Below are 27,991 nucleotides of genomic sequence, written 5' to 3'. Positions count from 1 at the left end.
TCACAAAAATAAGTGCTGCGACACAAAAACCAAACTTTGATCGATCCACTGCACTCATCGTGAAAGCACAGCGTGATTCACACAGCATTTTGAGAGCAAGTCTTTGAGTCATTTACACAAAAATAATTCATGGGAAATGTGTTTTGATGCCTCTGGCTAGAAGTCAATGCACCTTAACCCAGATACTGAACTAAATTAGAATTGATGTCAGAAGGCCGTTTGCTATTACATGAAAGCATCTACAGTTTTTATATTACGCACGGCTTTTTAAAAAAGTCCATTGGGTTTGGAAAGAAGTGACCGTGACCCAAATAACAAATATAATTAAATAGGTCATGACAAAGCATCCTGTGTGTAGGAAGAAGAATTATTGTTAAGACCATCTCAAGGACATCTAAATGCTCCACCAGCCCTGTGACCGACCTCTTTTCCTCTGAGCACAACTGCGTGCAATCTGCAGTCTGACCCCTCCATCCTCACAGAAAACCTGTCTGATTCAAACACCAAACTCCCTTCGGAGTCTACATTATGATTGTAAATCGGTTACAAAATAAATATTTGGCTTTTACAGCAAACATACTAGGAGAAGATCAAGTTACAGTGGTGATACTAGACTAAAAACTTGATTTTAGATAAATGTAAGTGCACCTTGTCTAATGAAACACAGCAGAAACCACAAAATATAGTCATTAGATTATTATATTAAAGACATTTTTGCTGTGCATGCTGGAAAAGATCTAAAAACATGTCTAGTGGGCACACACACACACAAAAAAAAAAAAAAAAAATCTTACATTACAATTTAATTTGATGTTTGGCTGATTTATTGCTACTGGCTATCAGGTATAATTAATATGTTGCTGAAGACATTAATTCCACCTACTGCATTCATTTACCCTCACGGTACATGACAAATTGATGCCAAATCCAGTCAGCTTAGCTTTAATGCAATGGTGATATTTAGACGTTTATAGTTTGCCAAAGCAATCTCATTAATATACATTTAAACAACAAGCCCATGGATTCTTGCATTTCCCTGATAATTGAAAATTCACCTCTACACAATAATTCGAAAGCTGTTTAATAGAAAAACGCTTAAATCCACCAGAGAAATGTCTATGAAAGCCTGTTTCCGCCACTGAATAAAATATATAAAAAGATAACTGCAACTTTTTAATCTCACAATTCTCACTTTTTTTCCATAGTTGTGAAATTAATTGTGTGATATAAACCTGCAATTGCGAATTAAAAAGTCAGAATTGCAAGACATAAATTGGCAGTTCTGAGAAATAAAGTCAGAACTGCAACTTTTTTCTCAGAATTGCGATATAAACTTTATAGACTTAACTTTTCAAATAGTTTAGATAGAAATTTGCAATTTTGAGAACATATTAGTTGTTTTCTCCCTCCAAATCAGAATTGCGACAAATAAACTTGCAATTGCAAGAAGAAAGTAAGAATTGTGAGATACAAACTCCTATTTGCGTGAAAAGACTTGCAATTTTTTGTGTTTATATCTCACAATTCTGAGAAAAAAGGCATTAACATTATTTATATTGATTGCTATTAATACAAATGAAGAGGTTACTTGCAAAAACAGACTTTTTTTCAAAAATCATGTTTTTTATTATGTTATCATGTTTTTATCGTTTTACTGTGTTAGTTAGCTGTATTTTTTTTTTTTTTTTTACTTAATCAAAATAACCTAACTGCAGTTGAGAATTAATTGGAGAGCACAATGAAAAAACAAAAAACATGATTTTTGAAAATTGTTAAAGGGGTCACCGGATGCCCATTTTCAAGTTGATATGATTCTTTAGGGTCTTAATGAAAAGTCTATAACATGCTTTGGTTAAAAATGATCCATGGTAGTGTAAATAACACCTTTTTTTCACCTTGCCAAAATCAGCTCTGCAAAAATCATCCTGTTCTGGTCGAGGTTGCTTTAAATGTTAATGAGCTCTGCTCGCCCCGCCCCTCTCTTCTCTTTGTGGAGTGACGAGCCTGTTTACTTTACCCGTATTTAGCCGCGTTTAGTTGCTAAACTTGCTTACTAGCACGTTATTAGGAAAGGCGATCGCAAAGATTCATAAAAAAAACCCTTATACTCACTTCTGCTGTAAGTGAAGCTGCATCATGAATAATTAATTTGTGCAGATATATGGATATGTAGATTGTGAGGCGCATTCCCTTCACAAAAAAACGTAATCTACTGCATCTTCAGCTGCTCAGATGTCAGGAGTAAATGACGACCACTATGTTCATTATTACATCCAGCAACACAACACCTCAATCGCTCAATCAGAGATATTCTTGTCTAACTTACATCCCTGCTCCGGCATCGAAATTATGGAGGTCGGACTGTGACAGCTGATGTGAGGTAAGACGCTCATGTCAATCAACTATCGTGGGAGCGGCCTCTGTGGGTGTTACACCACACCGATGGGCATCTGAGAACGGCTCGATTTGAAAAAGGGGATATTATTTTTACAAATTAATTAAAAACCACTGCATGGATTTTTATCAATATAGAGTAGATTTGTACATACACTGCCAACACACATTAATGATCAAACAACAAGTGAACTTTGCATCTGCTGACCCCTTTAAAAATTGAGTTATCTGTTTTTGCAAATAAACTCTTCAAATATTCTTTCCTATTAGTATAATAAGTACAATTAATACTTTTTACATCTATAATCCAAAATTGATTTTATTATTGCTCTGGTCCTTGGTCTCCTCATTGACTAATAATCCACTAACACACAACAAATAACTAAATAAAAATGAAAAAATATATATTAATAATAATAATAATAGTATTAATGGTAATAAAAATTACCATGTTTTTTGGGCATGTGCCATGGCATTCTTTCAAGTACTTCAAGTAGTCGATGAAAAATGTTATACCAGTTAAGGACCATCCTGTGCCAGTTAGAAACCAGCTAAACACTTGACACCATGTCCTAACTACACACGACATGACAAGATTCCAGCGACAAGCAATTTGGCTGTCCACACCAGATACGACACGACAGAATCAATCAAATCTCACAGCCAATCGAAAGCGGGTATGGACGGGCTCTTTTTGAAAGCGCGCTGTACTCGCATAAAAATAGTTTATATATACGTTATAATATTCATTTATAAGTCTAAAACAATTTTAACATTATTAAATGTACATACTGAGTGACTGATACCATCTTTGTTATGGAATGTGCTTGTTTGCATTGAGTTCGCAGTTTTAACGCACACCTTTGCTTTAACATATTTTCAAGATCTGAGGTAAACTACCTGTTGTTGCTTTCAGTATGGCTGTAAGGTCACGCAAAATGATATTCAAACTCACATTAGACACATTTAACATTGAATAAAGCAGATAATCATCACCTGAAATTATCTTACATATAGTTTGTATGTTGTTGTTCCAGCTGCGATGTCACAGAAATAAAAAACGTTTCTAAAATAGAAATTTCGCGTGACAAAAACTCCAATTAACACGGACCGCGTTGCGGTGTCACATGTAGTTAGGACATGGTGTAAGATGGTTTTAGCTGGATTTTCCAGCAGGGCCGGATGTTTTGGCGACACCATCTTTAACATATCCAGGATGTCCAGTCACCATGTCCAGATCCCAAAGGGGTTCAGTTAGAAAAACAAGACTTTAATTCTGTCAACGACTTCTAAACACGAATCACGTCGAACGATGTGTCACTTAACGGACAGCATGTAGCTGCTAACAGGATGGACATTTATGGTGTAAGCTAGCAAGCTAGTTTCCTGTCCAAAGTTCTGCTGGATTCTAGCAGAGTCTTATAAAAGATGCTTTATTTTTGCTAATGGCTGATCATTAGCCAAATCTGTCTTTGGGAATTAAGATGGTATATTTTGCGCTGACAGTGGGTGGTTAAAGAAACTGACAAACACTGTATGAAGGTGGGTGTTTATGGAGGGTATTTCAGGTTCGGATGCATTCATTGGTTGGAATGAAATATAAATACACACACACACACACACATATATGCACAGACACACACACACACACACACTCATATCCGCTAAAAAGGCAGATGGTGAAATCTACTCAACACTGTCATTATATCTTTTCATACACTTCCATTCTCTGAAAAAATATTTCTCCCGAGTGTGTCATTTTTCCTTTTGCCTGCCGTCGCATTTCTGCCGTAATTTACCCTGGCTAAGCAGTGGCACAGCTAACCCACTTTGAATTTGAATAGGGTGGAGAAATGAAGGAGGTTTTTCTCTCTGAATAGATACTGCAGTGCAGCTCTTTATGACGTTTTTTTGTGCCTAACGAGAATTAATGGTCCAATAATAGTCAGTGTCAATGACATACAGCTGCTCTTCTTGAACAGATCTGGGACAGCAAAGATTTAACAAAGTACAACGCGGATAAATCCATAAATAAAATGCAAATGTAACCATGCATGAGTTTTCATTTTGGAATGAAATGCTTATATAATAAAATAAATAACAAAAATAATTAATATATGTGACCCTGGACCACAAAAAGGTCTTTTTTTTTAATTGAGACTTGTACATAATATGAAATCTGAATAAATAAGCTTTCCATGTGATGTATGGTTTGGCAGAGATACAACTATTTGAAAATCTGGAATTTGAGGGTGCAAAAAAATCTAAATATTGATTAAATCGCCTTTAAAGTTGTCCACATGAAGTTCTTAGCAATGCATATTACTAATCCAAAATTTATGGTAGGAAATATATCAAATATCTTCAAGCAACATGATCTTTACTTAACATCCTAAGGATTTTTGGCATAAAAGAAAAATAGATAATTTTGTCCCATACAATGTATTGTTGGCTATTGCTACAAATATATCTGTGCTACTTAAGACTGGTTTTGTGGTCCAGGGTCACATATTAGAATACTTAAATATAATACTTTTTGCATTTATTAAATAAAAATATATTATTGTAAGATAAAACATATATATACACTGTGTGCAGAATTATTAGGCATGTTGATATTCTGGTCAAATGTTTTTTCCAAACACATTTTACCAATTCCAAACCACATCAGTCTTAGTAACTACTGTTAATTTTGTATTTAATCATTTATATGTGATGTATAATTGTCCGTGAAGGCTGGAAGTGAAAAACTCCTTATATTCAGGTGTGCAGGATTATTAGGCATGTTTTCGTTTACAGCTAAAATGAGCCAAAAAAGATATTTAACCCAGACTGAAAAGTCCAAATTATTAAATGCCCATGAGAAGAATGCAATACTAATGCATTACAAGAATTTGCAAAGTTAAGGCTTGACCATTGGACAGAGAAATGCTTGTTGAGTCTGCATGGTCAGAAAAAACAGGTGGAGAAGAAAAGATGCATGTTAACTGCAAAAGAATTAGGAATTAAGGTGAAGAATTAGGTGTGACACCATCAGGAACCGTTTAGTCTCCAGCGCCACCATTTTCCAGAACTGCAACCTACCTGGAGTCTTCAGAAGTGCAATGTGTCAGGTTCTCAGAGACTTTGCTTGGTAAAAAATCCTAAAAAATGCCCCTTACTTAATAAGAATAATGTTTCATGTTTAGTCTCTTATCCTGAAAAGTCTGACTTGCAGAGATGGACTAAAATGAACTCCCAAAACTCACTGCCAGATTTTAGAAGATAAATTCTTGAATCAGAGGTACAAGAGGATGTGATGCTTGTCCTTCAAGAGTCACTCTCAACTTATCTGTCTCTAAAGCATATAAAAAAACTGTCTTCATGTATTTCACAAGACGTCAGCTTGTTATTCTTATTAAGTCAGGGGCATTTTTTAGGATTTTTTACCAAGCAAAGTCTCTGAGAACCTGACACATTGTACTTCTGAAGACTCCAGGTAGGTTGCAGTTCTGGAAAATGGTGGCGCTGGAGAACTGGAAACGGTTCCTGATGGTGTCACACCTAATTCTTCACCTTAATTCCTAATTCTTTTGCAGTTAACATGCATCTTTTCTTCTCCACCTGTTTTTTCTGACCATGCAGACTCAACAAGCATTTCACTGTCCAATGGTCAAGCCTTAACTTTGCAAATTCTTGTAATGCATTAGTATTGCATTCTTCTCATGGGCATTTAATAATTTGGACTTTTCAGTCTGGGTTAAATCTCTTTTTTGGCTCATTTTAGCTGTAAACGAAAACATGCCTAATAATTCTGCACACCTGAATATAAGGAGTTTTTCACTTCCAGCCTTCACGGACAATTATATATCACATATAAATGATTAAACACAAAATTAACAGTAGTTATTAAGACTGATGTGGTTTGGAATTGGTAAAATGTGTTTGGAAAAAAAATATGACCAGAATATCAACATGCCTAATAATTCTGCACACAGTGTATATATATGGCTCAGATAAGGTCTGATTAAACAAGCAGTTCTGGCCTGATATGTACGATCTCAGACATCAAAAACCTCATTGAGGAAGTAATGCATGGGAGAAATGATTGTTTGTAACAACGATTATGAATTGTTTGGCAGTCCACACATAACACAGGCACGTACACGTGTGTGACCCATCTAAACCCGAAGCCTTTGATGAGCAGACACTACAGTGCAAATGAACTGAGGATAGACAGAGACACAATGAAGGGATGTGGTCTTTCTTCCTGCGATGAGGGATCCAGGGGCGCCACAATTGCTGTTTTACTCATTGTTTGGTTTCTAACAGGGATCTGATGTTTAGAAGAAAAATAGAGACACTTTGAACGGGGTCAGCGATCGACACGCACCGCATGTAACATCTGGGAGAGGAGCTGGACCAGTGTTGGCCCCGAGGCTTCCTGTTAAAACGCTGTGTCGTGTGCACAACTTCCTGTCACAAGCTGATTTGACACTTTTGATGTAAAAAGGAGTCCACTGTTGGGGTTTTGTAAGGTTGTCTGGATTAAGGTAAGGGATTTATTGTCCAATTTTATCATTCGTTGGTTTAAAAAAAAAAAAAAAAAAAAATGTCTGAATGATTGGAAAAGTAGTAATTGAGGTACCATTAATTTTTTAAACACAAAAGTGACCCTGGACCACAGTAGCAATAGCCAAAAACACACACACAAAAAAATATCGATTTTTATTTTATGCTAAAAATCATTAGGATATTAAGTAAAGATCATGTTCCATGAGGATATTTTGTAAATTTCCTACTGTAAATATATCAAACCTTATAAATATATTAAAAGTAATATGCATCGCTAAGAACTTCATTTGCATAAATTTAAAGGCGATTTTCTCAATATTTTTTGCACCCTCAGATTCCAGATTTTCAAATAGTTCTCAGCCAAATATTCTTGTGTCTTATCCTAACAAACCATACATCAATAGAAAGCTTATTTATTCAGCTTTCAGACTATGTATAAATCTCAATTTCGAAATAATTCGATATAATTATCAATAAATAACATAATTGTTTTATATAATTATTTTTAATTTATATTCACCTACTATTATTATTATTATTATTATTACTTTCAAAGCAGCTTTATTTTTATTAAAAGATTCTGCTTTGCAAATATATATACATATATTATAAATAAATAAATATATGCATACACATTTTATAAATGTATACATATTTTTGTCAATTTTTGAAAAAAAAAATAAAAAAAATAATGCTGCATTCAGATATTAATTATTATTATTTATTATTATTATTAAACTTTTTAATTTTTTGTTTTCAAAATGTATCAATTTAAAGTTACTTGTCGAAGAAAACTGCCGATGAAAATTCAATTTAAAAGGCCAGTCAGAATGAAAATTTGAATTTTCAGAATACAATTTTCAATTTAAAGAAAATGTCTAAGAAAACTGCAGATGAAAGTTCCATTTTAAAATGATTCTTAGAATCAAAATTCAAATATTTGAATTCAAAGTTCGCATTTTTGAAAATTCAACACTGAATAAGAAATTGCTAAGAATTTCATTTGCATAACTTTAAAGGCGATTTTCTCAATATTTTTATTTTTTTGCACCCTCAGATTCCTGATTTTCAAATAGTTGTATCTCTGCCAAATATCGTCATATGCTAACAAACCATACATCAATGGAAAACTTATTTATTCAGCTTTAATATATATTATATATATATATATATATATATATATCCCAATTTAAAAAAAAAAATGACTGATTTTGTGGTCCAGGGTCACAAATATAAAAATTTAAGGTACCTTTACACCCTGACGTTTACAAGAGTCTTACCAGCTCTCTGGGCAGAAACTCTTCTTGTCTTCCGACTACCAGAGACACGGTTTCTCCCAGTTTGGTGCTCCGCAGCATAGCCACCAGTTCCTCTTGTGTGCGTCCTGTGATGTCCACTCCATTTACCTAGTGAAAGAGAGAAAGCTATTTCCTGTAACCGTCAAAACGGAGAGCAAAATGTCCATTTACACTTTGCCGAGATGGAAAACACGTCAGTGTTAATTCCATCTCGTGGCCAGGTGCAACACAAGACAGACAATTGGCCTAATTACGTCAAGGATGCATTAAGCCTTCTGAAACAATATCTTTAAATTGCATTTAAAACAATAGCTTTTAATTGCCTGACTGGCGGGAGAGGAACAGCATAATTTAATGTCCTATAAATAAGCTGTGATTTTGCACTTTCCAGGTTGCGCTCTCACGACTGCATCGATGCAGGATGCATGTAATACCTCCAGGATACGGTCTCCGGACTTGAGCCGTCCGTCTTTAACAGCAGCTCCGCGGGGCAGGATGCTCTTGACCATAATGGGTCCTGGACCATGAAGGGACGAGTCTCTGGTTACCACCGTGAATCCGAGGCCCTCCGTACCTGCAGACAGAGGAAGGCCAGAAACATTAAGCATGTATTTAATGACTCACTGAACCAGAAAACCAGACAAAAATGGTCTTCCTATCGTTTTCACCAGTGTGTTGTATACTCAGCCGTGTGGAAAACAAAAGCTACACTGACTTCTGAACATATTTTACCCTGCTATATGACGTAAAATAACACTCTTATAAGGTTCCAGTGACCAAAAAAGTGTGTTTGCATTTACACCCACAGATACACTTACTGTACTGCCAAAGAAAAGTGAGATCTTTTTAAGACATGTTGGAAAAAATACAATATTGTTTCAGTAAAATCCATTCCACAATGTCCTGAAGACTTGCTAACATTTTAAGGCTCTTTCTATTTACTCTATTTAGGAATATTGCTCTGGATTTTCACCTCAATGCTATTTACACCAAGTAAACTGATCATTTTCATCATTCAATGACAAAACTGTTGTTCTGGTTATTCACATAATTTGATAACTTGTAAATGTTATCAAATTAAAGGACTTATCAAATTAAAAATAAATAAAAATAAAAACACCAAATAAAAGCTTATTGTAAAGGCTACCAAAGGAAAAAAAAACGGTTTGATGCAATGAATAATTTAATTTTTAATAAAAGCTCTGTTGTATTTCAAGATTTTAATTTTTGTTTTCAAATTTTTTCAATTTAAAGTTTCTTCTTAAGTAATGCATTTATTCATATTTACATTAATATTTAGTTATTTTTAATATTTATTACATATATATTTTATTAATTTGTATATTTGTTGCATAGATATTTATATTTATTTTAATAACCATTGCATAAATATTCATATTTAGTTATTTTTATATTCTTTAAAAAAAACTTGTAAATGTTCAATTTAAGGACTTGTCAAATTAAAAAAATAAAAACACCAAATAAAAGTTTATTGTAAAAGCTTGCCACAAAAAATTTCAATTTAAGGTTGCATGCATGAACATTAATATTTATTTATTTATTTATTTATTTATTATTATTTATTACATATATTTTTTATTTATTTGTATATTTGTTGCATAGATATTATATTTATTTTATTATTCATTGCATAAACATTTATATTTAGTTATTTTTATATTCTTTTTATATTTGTATTTCCTTTTATGTATACTGCATTAATTTATTTTTTATATTTTTTACTTGTATATTAAAATTTATATTTAGAATATATTGCACTCAGGCCAGTCAGAATGAAATTTTGAATTTTCACATTCAAATTTTCAATTTAAAGGTTTGCCAAAGAAAACTGCCTGGGAGAAATGAAAAGTTCCTTTTAAAAAGGAATATAACATACAAAATATTTGAATTTAAAGTTTCCATTTTTGAAAATTCTACACTGAAAATGTGAATTTTTGAATTAAACACTTTGTTCTCTAAACTATAACTGACATAAAGAAACCACCATGTACTTTGTCTTTTATTACAGTATTATTTTCTATATTGATTGCTAGTAAGTTTCATAGAAGCAAACGTCACTATTATGATTGAAATCTGGTTTGGAAATGACTGACTATTAATGTGTTTTTCAATAGCGGATGCTGATGTCTAGAGAGCAAGATGGTTGAAATGATCCCTGGAACATATATATTAAATGTAATGATAGCATACCAGCGCCAGTTCCCTGTTATGACCCTCTTAGATCTTTACAGACTGTATCAAGCTCATCTCTGATCCAAGATCAGGTCAAAAGGTCAGCGGTACACTGATGATAGCTTTCAAGCACTCTGGACTGATAACCTGTGTTTAAGCTGTCGGTTTCTCTGCAGAGGTCTGAACACCTCCGTCTCCACCCCGGCACGTTGATAAATGTTTCCTTACGGGGATTAGACAGCTCTGCACTTTAATTTCACACGTGAACACATCTACAGGAGACGGGAGATGCAGAGAGCGGGATACAGGATGAGGAGAGAGAGAGAACGAGAGAGAGATGCGGAGAAAGAGGAGCGATACAAACAATGACAAAGGGTGTGGTCGGAAAAAAAAGTGATTAGAGGAAGTGGAAGCACTGGATGAGGGGAAGCTGAAAAGAGACGGAAGAGTGAATCTCACAGAAACATGTCAGGGTCACATTTCACTCCAATATCACAAGGAGAAAAAAAAGTATATATTATATACACATAGACACACACTCACACACAGCATAAATATTATTATTTTTTTTATTTTTTTTTATTTACTGCATTAATTTATTTTTATATTTAGAACATTAAAATGTATTGCATATATATGTTTTGTTTTATATTTACTGCATTAATTTCTTTTTTACAGTACACTGAAATGTATAATTTTTCTTAGAATTTATTGCATACATATTTCTTTTTATTTTAATATTGATAGCATATTCATAAAGCAGTTTTGTTTTATATGTATTGCATTAATTTTTATTTTTTATTACATTAAAATGAATATTTTTTAAATTGATTGCATATATATATATATATATATATATATATATATATATATATATATATAGTGCATAAATATTAATAGTTTTTTATATTACTGCATTAATTGTTTTTTTTATATTACACTGAAATGTATCATTATTTTTGGAATTTATTGCATAGATATTTAGTTCATGTTATATTTATTGCATAGATATGTATTTTTATTTTAATATTAATAGCATAATTAGTTTTGTTTTACATTTACTGCATCAATTACTGCATTATTTTTATATTTATTACATTAAAATTTATTGCACATTATATATTTATTTTTAGAATGTATTGCATATATATATATATATATATTAATATATAGATAGATAGATAGATAGATATAGATAGATAGATAGATAGATATAGATATAGAATAAATATTCCCCAAATTATTACTATTGCAAGAAAATGTAATTATTGTAGTAGTCCAAAAGTAAAAAAAAAAAAATATATATATATATATATATATATATATATATATATAAAATTTTTTTTTTTTACTTTTGGACTGAACATGTTATTGGCAGGTTTCATAAGATTCACCCAGAAATGCAATAAGAAAAGAAAGGAAAAAGAGGCTTCAAGAATCATACTAAAAAAGCGATTCCCTCGAGCTTCTTGTCCGCAGGGACACGTGTGATTACTGAAGCCGAGAATTGCTCCGTCTCTCTCTCGCACACACTTGAGGGAGAGATGTCATAGAGGATAGCGGCCAATCCAGCATACTAAAGATGGCAAATGATGAAATCTCCAGTCCCAGAAGAGCACCTGACATTAAAGTTTTAAACAATAGCAACTGTCAATCAGCTGAGAGAAGCGATAAAGACAGAAAGGTGAGGAAATAAAGGGAAAAAAACAAGGACAGACGTTGCTATGCAGCAGTTCTGACAAGGGTTAAATCACAGGGCTCGTGACGGCACCTTCTGGTCAACTCAACAGAGTTTCCAATATTCAAAACCTTATAAATATATATTTTTTAATTCAAAGTGTACTGATCAGAATTTGGATTTTGTTTTGGTTTCACATCCAGCTTACCTTTCTTCAAATCGATCTTCATTTTCCTCATCGACTTTTTGTTGATCATATTAACCAGCATGGCGAGGGCCGGGGTCTTTTTGGGGGCGGGGCTCTCGCTGCGATCTTTCAGGGTGGGTGACGCGCTGACCGGAGGAGAAGGCGTGGCTCTGCGATGATCTGTTTCAACGGGGGTGTGTCTTGTGGGTTGAAGTTGCTCCTCCTCCTTTTGGGGCGGGGTCTGTGACGCAGGCGGCTCTGGAGACGGCGTCGACGTAGTGCTCGGACCGAGTCTATGAACCAAGAAAGGACTCTTGACTTTAGGGACTGTGGGGATTGGTTCGGCGTTGTTGAAAAGCTGACCGATGAGGCTCTTTTCATAGCGGAGCTTGTTGGCGACAGGAAGCACCTCCAAACGTACGGTGGGCAAGGACATGGCTTGCCGAAACACTTCTTGAGACCTAAAACATGAAGAGTGAAGTGATGTCTTACTGTTTTGTAATGCATGTATGTAGATAACATGAATATAAAGACACTTGGTGCTTCAAAAACTCAACAGCCTCCTTCATTAGCAGCATTCAAGAGGCTTTTCGCCTTAAGGACTTCCAGTGGGAATCACTTCCCAATCAAACTACATAAGAACTCCCTGGAATTTACCTTGTTATATAGACTAGTGTGACTGTATAAAAAAAAAAAAAAAACAAGCCAAGCCAAGAAAGGATTTTACAATTCATAATAAGATTGTTAAGATGCATTTAGAAAATTGAAAATAAATGGAATTTTCCATTTCATGTCTAATTCAACATAAGTAAATATTGCTGAAAACGTGTGGGAAAATGTACTTATTTATCATGAAATATTAATAAATAAATAAATAAATAAATAAATAAATAAATAAATAATACATACATACATACATACATAAATTCTTCTTCTCTTCTTTGTATTATATACACAAATTTTCCATTTCTACCACTGAATAAAAAATTCAAAAAGCTAACTGCATCTCAAAATTCTGACGTTTTTGTGAGTTTATATCTCGCAATTCTAACTTTAGTTTTATTAAGTCCGAATTTTCTGATTTAAACTCGCAATTTTGACTTTATAACAAATGTGAGTTTGTATCTAGCAAATCCAACTTTTTTAATTTTCAGAATTGTGAGACATAAATTTGCAATTGCGAGAAAAGTCAGAATTGTGCGTTTTTAATCGCAATTGTTTATAATTCTGAAAAAAAGGTCAGAATTGCGAGATATAAACATGCAATTGCGAGAAAAGTTTTTACGTTTTTAATCGCAATTTTGACTATTTCTTGTAATTGTATTTATATAACGCAATTTTGACTTTTTTCTCATAAATGCGCGTTTGTATCTACCAAATCTGACTTTTTCCAAATTTTCAGAATTGTAAGAAAAAAAAATCTGAATTATGAGTTTTTAAATCGCAACTGCGGGTTTATATCTCTCAATTCTGAGATATTTTTACAATTCTTGCGAGATAAAGTGTCACAGTAAGAGTTTTTAAATATTTTATTCAGTAGCGGAAACAGGGTTCCATAATTTCATGTCGACTTCAGCATGAGTAAAGATCATTGCAACTAAATTTCAATTTCGTAAATCATTTGCAAAAAAATAGCATAAATTTTGATGCTTTATTCAAGGTTTTACAATTATTGTGCAAAAATATTTGTTCAGTATTTTTCAAACCAGACCTATTGTAACATGCAAGTTATTGCTTTTAATGCCAATTACAGAACTTGTTAATTTGGAATTTAAATGGGTTTTAGTAAGGACAGATGCCAAATTTCATATAACACAATTGAAAATGAAGGAATTCCTGATTAGTTGCCCCTCACGGTCCAAGTTTCATTAGCACAGAATTAAATATGGCACCATGCTAATGACATTTAATTGATATGAAGACACATTTGCATAAATCATAAATTTTACAATGACTTCAGGTGGCCAATCCAATTAAACTTGTTATTTAAAAAAAAAAGATAGATTAGCATTACTAACAGCAGATGTCACATGACAAAAGACACACTTCAAGCTGTGTCAAGGGGTCATCGGATGCACAGTTCACTTTTTCATGTTGTTTGAACATTAATGTGTGATGGCAGTGTATGTACACATCTGCCCTATAATAAATGGCGTCACACCAACAGAGGCCACTCCTACGATAGTTGATTGACATGAGCGTTTTACCTCAGATCAGCTGTAACAGTCCGACATCCATTGTTTCCATGCCAGAGCAGGGATGTAAGTTACACAAGAATATCTCAGATTGAGCGATTGAGGTGTTGTGTTGCTGGATGTAATAATGAACATAGTGGTCGTCATTTACTCCCGACATCTGAGCCGCTGAAGATGCAGTGGATTAAGTTTGTTTGTGAAGGGAATGCGCCTCCCGATCTACATAAATGCATCTATGTTCGCGCAAATCAATCGTGATCCAGCTTCACTTAAAGCAGAAGTGAGTATAAGGGGTTTATTATGAATCTCTGCAATCGCCTTTCCTAATAACGTGCTAGTTAGCAAGTTTCGTGGCTAAACGCGCCAAATGAAAAAACAAAAGTAAACAATCTCTCAGAGCAGCAGAGAGAAGAAGAGAGGGGCGGGGCGAGCAGAGCTCATTTGCATTTAAAGGAACGATCCCTCAGAATGGGATGATTTTTGCAGAGCTCATTTTGACAAGGTAAAAAGGGTGTTGTTTTACAAAACCATTGAGAATTTTTAACCAAAGTATATTATAGACTTTTCATTAAGACCCTAAAGAATCATATCAACTTGTGGAAAATGGGCATCTGATGGCCCCTTTAAATGTGTCAAACTAAATTGTTTAAAGGTGCATTACAGATTTTACCACAGTTGAGTGTCTTGTTTATAACATGTTTTATCTTTTTTGGTTACACTTTACAATAAGGTTCATTAGTTTGCATTAGTGAACTACATTAGTTAACATGAACCAAGAATGAACAATACTTCTACAGCATTTAATAATCTTAATTTTAATTTCAGCATTTACTAATGCATTATTAAAATCACAAGTTGGGTTTGTTAACATTAGTTAATGCACTGTTAATTAACATGAACAAATAATGAATGACTGTATTTGTATTAACTAACATTAACAAAGATTAATAAATAATGTAATAAATGTATTGTTCATTGTTCGTTCATTTTAGTTAATACATTAGTTAATGTCAATAAATGACACCTTATTGTAAAGTGTTAGTGAAATTTCAATAGGGTGAATTTCCATTTCATGCCAACTTCAACCACAGTAAAATCACTAGAACTGAAACTCTATTTTAAATTGTTTGTGAAGCCAATAATGCAAATTCTGAAACCTAATTCAGTTTTATATCAATCTGAACACAAATTTGTTCAGCTTGTACTTCACAAATCAGACTGCAACACACAAGCTAACGCTTTTAATGCTGACGATAGAAATGTGAAAAATATATTAATACTAACAGTCAAAATAAATATTTTTACACTAAGCATAACTTATTAACTATAATAATCATAATACAGTTATAGGAATGAAAAACTGATGCTTTGACATGGAATTTAATGGACTTTAGCCAGGATGGATGCAATTTTTTTTTTTTATGACAACTTGACTAATCTAATCATATTTAGATTCTGAACCATCCATTTTCTAACATTTTTAAAACAGTTATAAACAACAAAATCAAAATGGTTACAAAACACAATTAAACATTATTATAACGAATGTTAAAAGCTTTACAATTCATGTTGGAGTTCAATTTAGGACGCTGCACGAGATGTAAAATTGACTCGCTCAATTGAAGTCTTTTTTCTTTTCTACTTCAAAACCTTTAACTCTCATAGCCATTTCTCTAACTCTTCCTCTAATAGTGCCTCTTCGTTTAATCTGTCGCCCTTTTGAAGGCTGTCCGATACCGCTGATGCCACTTAATAGGGCAATTCCACACTCGTGGCAAGAGAAACCATTCTCTTTTGTTGTGTTAAAGTTATTGCACTGAAACTCTGCAAGAAGGTGAGGAAAATGAGAGAGGATGGATGAACTGATAGATAACGAGGAGGACAAAAGGTTCGGTACGATTGCGTTTGCACGCCACGAGCGACTGGGAGAGAGAACAGTCGCATGAAAGCAAAAAACAACACAAAAGACGGATAATAAAAGAAGAGAATGAAGTGGAGAGAAAGAGAGCGGGCGACGATTAGTAATCCACATGACAACAATGAAAGTGTGACGGATGAAAGAGTCAGACACTCACTGAGCGAAGGACTTGTCTATTAACTCGGTGTCATTGATCTGTACGATGCACTCGTCCTCTTCAAAGATCCTTTCTCGTTCAGAGCGGCTGTTCTTCTCGATGGCTCGGATATTTAGACCCAGAGTCCTGATGACACAGGCAACAAACAGGGTGTTCAGACAATAACTGAAGATATAATTGTATATAAGTAGCTAAATTTCAACTGAAAATGACTTGTATAAAACATCTGTAGTTTTGTTAGTACAATAAGTAAAATGGTGTTGAAACTGTGGCCTAGTGGTTTGCTTGTTCTCCAGGTGCAGCGGGAGGTTACATTAATTTTATTAAAAATATCAGAAGATTTAAAAATGGTATATAGAAGGTATATGTAAGGTATAGGAAAAACAAAATAAAATAACATAGAATAAAATAAAATGCTGGAATGATTAAAAAAAAAAAATGGAGAAGCAGTGGGAGCTTACATAAATTTTATATTAGTTAATATAAACTTAAAAACTATAATAAAAATAAAATAAAATAATGAAATAAAAATATCAGAAGATTTAAAAATGGTATACAGAAGGTGCATATAAGGTATAGGAAAAATAATGAAATAAAATAAAATAAAATAAAATAAAATGCTTAAATGGTTAAAAAAAATGGAGATATATCTAAAATATGTCCAGAATTTATTATAAGGCACAGGAAAAATAAATTAAATTAAATTAAATTAAATTAATAAAATGCTGTAATGATTCAAAAATGGAGATATATCTGGAAATATGTCCAGAATTTATTATAAGGCACGGGAAAAATAAATAAAATAAAATAAAATAAATAAAATGCTGGAAAGATTCAAACATGGAGATATAGCTGGAAATATATCCAGAATTTATTATAAGGCAAAGGAAAAATAAATAAAATAAAATAAATAAAATGCTGGAAAGATTAAAAAAATGGAGATATGCCTGGAAATATATCCAGAATTTATTATAAGGCATAGGAAAAATAAAATAAAATAAAACAAAATAAAACAGAATAAAATAATTGAGACAAGTTGACTAACTAGTCAGCTGACATTGTTTTACATAATGGCCAATGCTGACAATAAAATAAAATAAAATAAAATAAAATGAAATAAAATAAATAGGATACATATATATGAAGTATATGAAAAACAAAACAAGCTGTTTTTTAATATAACAATTTTAATGCAAATATTAAACATAATTGAGAAACATTTTCTAAAATGTCTTTCAGTATTAGATAAATCAGTATCTTTCTTTTTTTTGAGCAGATCTTTCCAGATAACCATTTCAATGGTCAATTTTGTGATTATACTGGGAAAATTAACTAAATACTGGATTTCATTTGCTGGTACTTCCTTTAAGACTTTAGGTTTTCCTCTGAGATTTACACACCCTAAAGAGAGGTTCATCAGGCCACCACACAGGTTTGCCCACCTACAGAGAGAGGGTCTATTTCCATCCGGAGCTCAACAGGGCGCACAGGCCCCAACAACAGGAAGCATATCACCGTCCACCCAGGGAGGACTTCCTGTCACGCAGCATGTGTGTGTCCTTGCCCTGAGCACTTAACTTTTGACCTGTTCAGGCAGTCTGAAAGAGCCATTCTCCTAGCCACTTCCTGTAAGTGTGTGACTACGTGGTTATGGACGAATATGAATGAGATACCGATGACTAATAATTACGAAATTATGAAAGTAACGCACGCATGCCCTATATAGTGTTTATAAATGTGTCATAAGGTGATGCTACTCCTTAATAGAGTAAAACATTTATTTTATTTATTTATTTTATATTTTTTTATATTTTTCTTATTTATCTTAAGTTAGACTAGTGGTCAACTGATATTATTTTATGTAATGGCTAATGCTGAAAAATAAAATAAATCATAAAAATATAATATAATATAATATAATATAAAAAAACAAACAAAACAAACAAGCAAGCAAATAAATAAATAAAATAAATCTAAAAATTGGCAAAATAGATCAGCTCAGCTGACATTGTTTTATATAATGGTCAATGCTAAAAATATTTAAAATAAAATAAAAAACAAAACAAAATAAATGAGACAAGCTGAGTAACTGCTCAGCTGACATTGTTTTACATAATGGCCAGTGCTGACAATAAAGGTAAAATAAAATAAAATAAAATAAAATAAAATAAAATAAAAATTAGGCAAAATAGAACTGCTCAGCTGAAATAAAATAAAATAAAATAAAATAAAACAAAACAGAACTGGTCAGCTAACATTGTTTTATATAATAGCCAATGCAGAAAATAAATAAAATAAATAAAATAAAATAAATAAAATAAATAAAATAAATAAAATAAATAAAATAAATAAAATAAATAAAATAAATAAAATAAAATAAAATAAAATAAAATTAAATTTGTTTTATACAATGACCAATGGCCAAATGAAAAAAAAAAAAAAGAAAGAAAAAAATATATATATGTTTTATATAATGACTGATGGCCAAATGAAAATGAAAATCGCACACTGCTAGACTGTCAGATGTATAAAAGCTTTTTCTGAACAATAAAGTCTATAAATTAAGAGTCAGTACTCGAGAATTAAACAGCAGAATTTGTACAACAGTGCATCTCATGGTCCATTATCATGCAAGAGTGTAAAGACTCTTGAATCTGTGTGTGTGTGTGTGTGTGTGTGTATGTGTTTTACCTTCCACTCAGTGAGGAGCAGTATGATATGACTTTGATGCCCAGAGGCCCGAGGTCTCCAAAAATCTCCACCGTCCGCGTGAGGCTGCTGCAGTAAAAAAAACACAACGGCCACGGTGGTTAGTTACATTTTTCTTGGCAGAAAAAAAAAGGAAAACGACTTTCCAAAACTGAGAAATATATTTTGGAAGTGGAAACTTTCAGCGGAATGCAATTACATTAGCTGAACAACAGTCACACGTCAAAATGACAAGCCAAAAAACCATTACGGTGGGAACTGTCTTGGATATCAATGGAGTGCTCCTCCTGTCACCTGCATCATTTCCTCAGGTCTAGAGCTCTCAAAGTGTGTGTGACATTATAGTGTTCAATCACACTCCTCTGACCTTACGCTTACAATGAAACAAACAAATACTCATAGGATGCACTAGATTTTTAGCTTTACTGAAGTAAATTTGAGTGCTGTTATGATGTTTTAAGTGTCTGGTTGCAAGGGTGTTGTGGGTGACTACTAGGTTAATGCTAAGGTGTTTGGAGGAAAGAGTAAAAAAAATGGGTTTCCTCCCAATTTTGTATTGTCTGCCAGTCAAAAAAAAAAAAAAAAAAGAAAAAAAAATTGCATTAATAAGTAAATAAATAAACATGCACACACACACACACACATACAAAAGTACTTGACAGAAGCACACAGATAAATTTAAAAATTAGAAAGAAATTAAAAATCTAAAAAATAAAATAAAATAAAATAAAATACAATATAATAAAGATTTTAAGTGGTAAAACATAAAAAATTTTAGTATAGTACAGCATAGTATAGTATAGTAAAGGAGATGTACTGATAAACTGATATTGTTTTATATAATTCCCAATACCAAAAATAAAATAAAACAAAATAAAATAAAAAAAAAAAAAATTACATAAAATATTTCAAGTGGCAAAACATAAAAAAGTCCAATTTAATTATAGTAAAGGAGATGTACTTACAAACTGATATTGCTCTATATAATTCCCAATGCCAAAATTAAAATAAAATAATAAAATAAAAATTAAGTGGTAAAACAAACAAAAAAAAAGTCCAATTTGATTATAGTAAAGGAGCTGTACTTACAAACTGATATTGCTCTATATAATTCCCAATGCCAAAAATAAATAAAATTAAAAAATTATAATAATAATAATAAAATAAAATAAAATAAAATAAATAAAATATTTCAAGTGGCAAAACATAAAAAAATGTCCAATTTAATTATAGAAAAGGAAACGTACTGAAAAAACTGATATTGTTTTATATAATTTCCAATGCCAAAAATAAAATAAAATAAAATAATATAAAATAAAATAAAGATTTTAAGTGGTAAAACATAAAAAAAGTCCAATTTAATTATAGTAAAGGAGGTGTACTTACAAACTGATATTGCTCTATATAATTCCCAATGCCAAAAATAAATAAAATAAAATAAAATAAAATAAAATAAAATATTTCAAGTGGCAAAACATAAAAAATGTACAATTTAATTATAGTAAAGGAGATGTACTGATAAACTGATATTGTTTTATATAATTCCTGAAGCCACAAATAAAATAAAATAATAGTAAATAAAATAAAGATTTTAAGTGGTAAAATATAAAAAAAAAAAAAGTCCAATCTGATTATAGTAAAATAGATGTACTTACAAACTGATATTGTTCTATATAATTCCCAATGCCAAAAAAATAAATAAATAAATAAAATAAAATAAAATAAAATAAATTATATATATATATATATATATATATACACATATATATATATATATATATATATATATATATATATATAAATATTCCAAGTCGGTAAGTAAATAAATAAATTTATTAAATTTAAAACAAACAATAAAAAAATAAATTCAACAAACAAACACACACAAAACAAAAAAAAAGTACATGACAATAAGGAAGCGTTCACACAAATTTAAACATATTTAAAACACGAAAAATGAATGAAAAAAAACTGTTTTATCCGTTTAATGGCACAAGCATTTAAAGGTAACTTTTACCTCTATACTTGAATTAATTTTTACTGCCACAGTAACACTATAATGCATGCAAGTATATGAAACACGTTTGCAATGCATTGAAGCAGCAACCACATCCGTGTAGCTGCGTAGAGTGTTTCTGGCCTACAGCAGTCTGTGCATTTAAAACACAAACCTACACACAAAGGCTAAAGTATTCACCAGCTACTTTGTACTCTTGTCAACACACGCTGCAAATCCATTTGCTGTTTATGTCCTGCGGGACGACATTAATGACCAAACAAATGAGCCGAAAGCCAGCGGAGTCACTGCCATTCAGTGCATCTGAGATGAGAGCCGAAGGCAAAGGTGCCTACCTGCATCTCTCATCACAATAAAGACAGAACGCAAGAGACGAGAAGATGAGAGAGAGGGGGGATGTGAGCTCTTCCATCTCTGTCAGAGAAAAAACAAAACAAAAAGGCTTTTCTGGAAGATTCAAGCTAGACAAATCACAGTTACCTACTAACTCAAACTTTTTTATTTTATTGTTTTTACTTATTTTATTTGATCATTTTAGACAGATAGATAGATAGATAGATAGATAGATAGATAGATAGATAGATAGATAGATAGATAGATAGATAGATAGATATTAATACTTTTTCATATATTTTTAATGTATAATTTGCATTCATTTTATTTTTAAAAAAGTATATATATATATATATATATATATATATATATATATATAGATATAGATATATATAGATATAGATATATATAGATATAGATATAGATATATAGATAGATAGATAGATAGATAGATAGATAGATAGATAGATATAGATATTTTTTGTGTTTTTTTCTAATATGTTTACTCTTGCTTTCATTTCAACATACTATATATAGATATTTGCCAGACCAAAATAATAAAATATAAATGTAAAAAATAAATCTCTTAATGAAAAATCTTTCATAATTTAATGAAAAATGTAAACATTTAAAAAAATATTCATAAAAAGTAAAATATCAGTAAAATATTACTGCAATTTAAAATATAAGTTTACTATTTAAATATATTTTAAAATATAATTTTTTAATACATTTTATTTGTAGTGTTATTTATTTTGTACTCTTTTAATATTTTTATTTTATTTATTTATTTATTTATTTTTACTTTATTTTACTTTATTTGTGGTATTTGTTTGCTATTACTCTTGTTTCAAATTTAAAAATATTATAGACGTTGCCTGGCTGATGATAAAACAGGCAAAAAATGTCTCTTAAATAAAAGTATTTCATAATTTAACAACAACAAAAAAACATTAAAAAATTTATTTTGTTTGTGGTGTTTTCTTAGACAGACAGACAGACATATAGATAAATAGATAGATAGACAGACAGACAGACAGACAGACAGACAGATAGATAGATAAACAGTGAAATATTATAATTTAAAATTATATTTCACAACAATTTTATTTAAAAAATTTTAATTTCATTTTATTTTATGCTATTATTTTATTTTATTTTATTTTTATTTGTGCCATTTTCTAAAACATTTGCTATTACTTTTGTTTAAATTTGAACATACTTGTCTCATAGACTTTGCCTGGCTGATGATAAAATATGCAAAAAAAGGTCTCTTAAATAAAACATTCATAAAAATACAGTAAAATATTATTGCATTTTAAAATATCAGTTTACTATTTGAATACATTTTAAAATGTACTTGATTTATTTTTTTAAAAAAAGAAAAAGGATTTGTCAATACCCGTCAGAAGTGGGTGGCAGAATAAACTTTGATGTTACTTTCTACTGATAGTCTAGTTACAGATTAGTCAATGTGACATTATGAAGCACTGCCACATCTGCTAAGTAATGATGCAAACTACCAACACATAAACAAACTCCACCAACTAGTGAGATCAGGCAACATTCTTCCACACGGCTTGATCTGCAGAGTGCATCACCACAAAAATAAAACCTCCTCTCCTACATTTGCATTCCTCCCAAAATAAAAACCCCTCTGCCAATTTGCATGTGCCCAGTGTGGCGCGGAGCGTCCATGAATTTACATGAATAAAAACTGAGACTGGCAGCAGCTCATCAGACAGATACAGAGCTTATTACTGCTCACACACCACAACAGCACCACACACTGAGTGTGTGTGTGTGTGTGTGTGTGTGTGTGTGCTAAAGAAGTGTCAGAGAGGGAAAAACACTTTCTCTCTTCCTGTGATCAATTTCAAGATAAAAGAGAAAAATACTTCATGAAATACTTTCTAGTCTCATACCACAATTCCACAAATTGTCTGAAAAAGAAATGAAAGAGCAAATTTCACACTAATCACACACCCTTAAAAACTGACTGTAACTACACTAGTTATCTATGCCACTAATGTTTTATAGTTCATATTTGTGTTTATTTAAAAGGGCACCTATTATGCCCCTCAGGTGTACCTCCTGTGAAGTTTCAGCTCAAAAATATCCCACAGATTATTTATTATATCATTTTGAAACTGCCCATTTCGAGTGTAAGCAGAAACACGCTGTTTTCGTGCATGTCTCTTTAAATCCAAATGAGCTGCTGCTTCCCGCCCCCTTTACCAGAACAGAGCTGTGCCTTTACAGCTTAGATACTCTGCTAAAAAACATCTGTTTGGTTTTGATTATCATGTCTATTGCATTGAAATCATGCGTTTTAAACTATTTTAGTGCACACATCTAAAGCACACGCACAAAAAGCAGCTGTTACACGGCATGTAAGTACTAAACTAAATTCTTTTTCATGTCTTATTGTGCTTGAACTGTCAAATACACACAAGTTTTACATGCTTATTTTTAATTCATTTAATTGTTTTAAGGTGTTTGCTATTATTGTTGCTTAAATTTAAACCAACTCATATTACGCATTTACAATATTTGTCTGACAAACAAATATTCTTGCTGAATGTTTTTTTAAGTGTTTTATCTGTTTTATTTTTTATAAAATGTACATATTTTATATTTTTATAAGTTTATTTTGTTTTTTGTTTGTTTTTTATATTTTCAATATTTGTATTTTTTATTTACTTTAGGTTTGTTTGTTTGCTTGTTTAATTATTTGTAAATATTTTTCCCTTATTTTACTTTTATTTATTTATTTATTTGTTTGTTTGTTTGTTTGTTTGTTTTGCAGTATTTTCTAAGGTGTTTGCTATTATTGTTGCTTAAATTTGAACAAACTCTTTACAGATTTACAATATTTGTCTGGCTGATGATAAAACAGGCAAAAATTCTTGCTATTTTTTTTTAACAATTCATTTTATTTTTTATAAAATGTATATATTTTATTTAGTGCGTTTTTTGTTGTCTGTTTTTTGGTATTTTCAATATTTCACTTTTCTATTTACTTTAGGTTTGCTTGTTTGTTAGTTTAATTATTTATATTTATTTTTTACTCATTTTATTTATTTATTTGTTTGTTTGTTTGTTTGTTTGTTTTGCAGTATTTTCTAAGGTGTTTGCTATTATTGTTGCTTAAATTTGAACAAACTCTTTACAGATTTACAATATTTGTCTGGCTGATGATAAAACAGGCAAAAATTCTTGCTATTTTTTTTTAACAATTCATTTTATTTTTTATAAAATGTATATATTTTATTTAGTGGGTTTTTTGTTGTCTGTTTTTTGGTATTTTCAATATTTCACTTTTTTATTTACTTTAGGTTTGCTTGTTTGTTAGTTTAATTATTTATATTTATTTTTTACTCATTTTATTTATTTATTTGTTTGTTTGTTTCTTTGTTTGTTTTGCAGTATTTTCTAAGGTGTTTGCTATTATTGTTGCTTAAATTTGAACAAACTCTACAGATTTACAATATTTGTCTGGCTGATGATAAAACAGGCAAAAATTCTTGCTATTTTTTTTAACAATTCATTTTATTTTTTATAAAATGTATAGATTTTATTTAGTGGGTTTTTGTTGTCTGTTTTTTGGTATTTTCAATATTTCACTTTTTTATTTACTTTAGGTTTGCTTGTTTGTTAGTTTAATTATTTATATTTATTCTTTTACTCATTTTATTTATTTATTTATTTGTTTGTTTGTTTGTTTTGCAGTATTTTCTAAGGTGTTTGCTATTATTGTTGCTTAAAATTGAACAAACTCATACAATACATTTACAATATTTGGCTGATGATAAAAAAGGCAACATATTTTAGATTTTTTTTGTTTATGTTTACAATATTTGCATTTTATTGTTTACTTTAAGTTTGTTTATTTGTCATTTCTTTGTTTATTTATTTGTATTTATTTTTTATTTTTTACTTATTTATTTATTTATATTATTTTTTAACTATTCATTTTATTTTTTATAAAATGTATAGATTATTTTATTTAGTGTTTTTTGTTTGTCTGTTTTTATTATTTACTTTAGGTTTGCTTGTTTGTTTGTTTAATTATTTATATTTATTTTTTACTTTATTTATTTATCTCATTATTTTTTTGCAGTGTTTTCTAATGTGCTATTATTATTGCTTTTTTAATATTTTTAATATTTGTATATTTATTTATTTATTTATTTATTTGTTTGTTTGTTAAGTGGTGTTTTCTAAGTTGACTCTTACTTACATTTCAACAAAGTCTGCAATATTTCCCTAATGGATGATAAAAAACAAAACAAAAAAAAAAAAAAAAAAAAAAAAAAAAATGAATGACACATCCAAACTATAGCCAGAGACAAGAAGTTTCTGTCACTGTTGTTTATATTTTTTTTCTTTGCTAATACCATGTGTAAGTCATAATAACAAACTTAAAAACCAAATCTGTGACTAAGGGACCAAAGTACACACCATTCAATAATATTTTCAACATTTTTCTGTCCATATTTAAATATTTGCCGGCTGAACGATCAACTTTAATGCATTTCTACTCCCTCAAAACTTGCATCTATCCAACTTGTCTCACTCAGCTTTGATCGCCAACTGGTAAAACCCATACCTACCTAAAGAAAAATAACATTAATATAAAGACTAAAACCTAAAAAAGGTTGAATTATAACTATTTAGCAGAAACGGGAAACGATTGTATCTCACAGAATAGGAAGAACTTAAATAAGCACTCTTATTAAAACTTGATTGAATCCCAGATGGACCTCAGGGGCTTGAGCTGAGGTGATGCAGTACTGTAGACCACTTCAATGTTTAATGAGCTGTAAAAGTGTGTGTGCGCCCGTGTGTGCATCAGTAATGCTGATTGACAGAAGCAGTGAAGAGAGGCGAGAGATAAACTTCATCCCTCTCTCAGGGAGACGAGATGAGGTCACATGACCTGCGATAAGAGGCACGAATGAAGAAAAATGTGACGTATGTGCGTCTCCGGTCCTGTGACTATGGCAACAAGTGTACATATTAATATACACACATAAGCTCTTGTGCTACCCGCGTACATCTCAACGTGAAATCATCTACTGAAATCACAACGCTCAGATGAGCCAAACCTTTCAGGCTAAGATCAGTTTTGCCGTTTTCATTATTTCAGCTTGATAAGAATTTCAATAGGAAAAGCTGCTTCTAGATAAGCACATTCTGGCACTTCTGGTTTAAGCAAATGACATTAAGCCTGACTTTGAAACATGAATAAAGTGCTGAAATATATTTAGTATACGGTTCAATGCTTGTAAAAGTGCTTTACAGGTGTAAAGTGTGGTAAACAAGGCTGCCTTAAAAATATCAAAAGGCTCTGTGCATTTACAGATCAAATATCAGTTCTCATATCAATCACTCAGTGTTAAAACCTATTACAAATACACTAAATGTTGATTATTAATAGTGCCACATACAACTGCATTGGAAAAGTGCCACAGCATAAATCATCTTTGCTACTTAAACTGTTAAAATATCAGTAAATATTGGTTAAAAAAAAATAATTTTCTGTAAAATACAGTTAAAATATTGATATTGCATCAGCCTTTTATAAAGCTTAGCTAAATACAAGAAATAAACATTTTATATAATGTAAAAAAAAAAAAAAAATGTGTTTATTCATTTAATTAAAACATTTTTTAAAATGAAACATAAACTAATATTTAAATACATTTTTTTTAAATCATTATCTGTCAATACAGAGTTAAAATATTGGTATTGCATATCATATTTATATCACGTAAAAAAAAATGAATGTGTATTTGTGTATTTAAATAAACAAATTTACAATAAAAAAAATACATTTAAATAAATAAAATATGTAACTACTTTATACATTTTATTTGTAAATGTATTTATTTAAACTAATATTTAAAATATACAGTGTGAATTTGTATATTTAATATACTTAATAATACATGAATAAAATAATTGCAAACTAAACTAAACTAAAATTTTAATAATTACATTTAATAAACCAACAAATGAATTATGCATAATAAATAATATATAAAATAAATGTAAATATAAATATTTATAAATAAATGTATAAATAAAATATAAATACATATTTGAATAAATACACCCAAAATAAATTAAATGATACATTCAATATGTATTAAAATATTTATAAAAAACAAGAATGTAAATAAATATATATGAAAAAGTACATATTAAAATATATGCAAGTAAATATAAATATTTATAAATAAATGTATAAATAAAAAATAAATTTAAATAAATCCGAAATGAAATAACCGTTAAATGTCAATATTTATGCATTTAAATATTTATAAACAAATATAAACAAAATGTAAATCCA

General features: G+C 30.6%; 1 protein-coding gene across 2 annotated transcripts in view; it reads right to left on the bottom strand.

The window, feature by feature from the left end:
• Positions 1-27,991, bottom strand: part of pard3ba (par-3 family cell polarity regulator beta a) — a 193,638-nt gene that overhangs the window by 104,386 nt on the left and 61,261 nt on the right. For both annotated transcript variants that reach the window (XM_051111003.1, XM_051111009.1), the window contains exons 6-10: positions 19,266-19,352; positions 16,575-16,700; positions 12,326-12,765; positions 8,681-8,820; positions 8,229-8,354 (exon numbers count right to left, since the gene is read on the bottom strand). In XM_051111003.1, coding sequence (XP_050966960.1) covers positions 8,229-8,354; positions 8,681-8,820; positions 12,326-12,765; positions 16,575-16,700; positions 19,266-19,352 — 919 coding nt within the window. The remainder of the gene's footprint in view (positions 1-8,228; positions 8,355-8,680; positions 8,821-12,325; positions 12,766-16,574; positions 16,701-19,265; positions 19,353-27,991) is intronic.

Source organism: Labeo rohita, chromosome 1 (genome assembly GCF_022985175.1).
Source record: "Labeo rohita strain BAU-BD-2019 chromosome 1, IGBB_LRoh.1.0, whole genome shotgun sequence".
Taxonomy (NCBI): Eukaryota; Metazoa; Chordata; class Actinopteri; order Cypriniformes; family Cyprinidae; genus Labeo; species Labeo rohita.
This window is presented reverse-complemented; position numbering and strand designations above follow the sequence as displayed.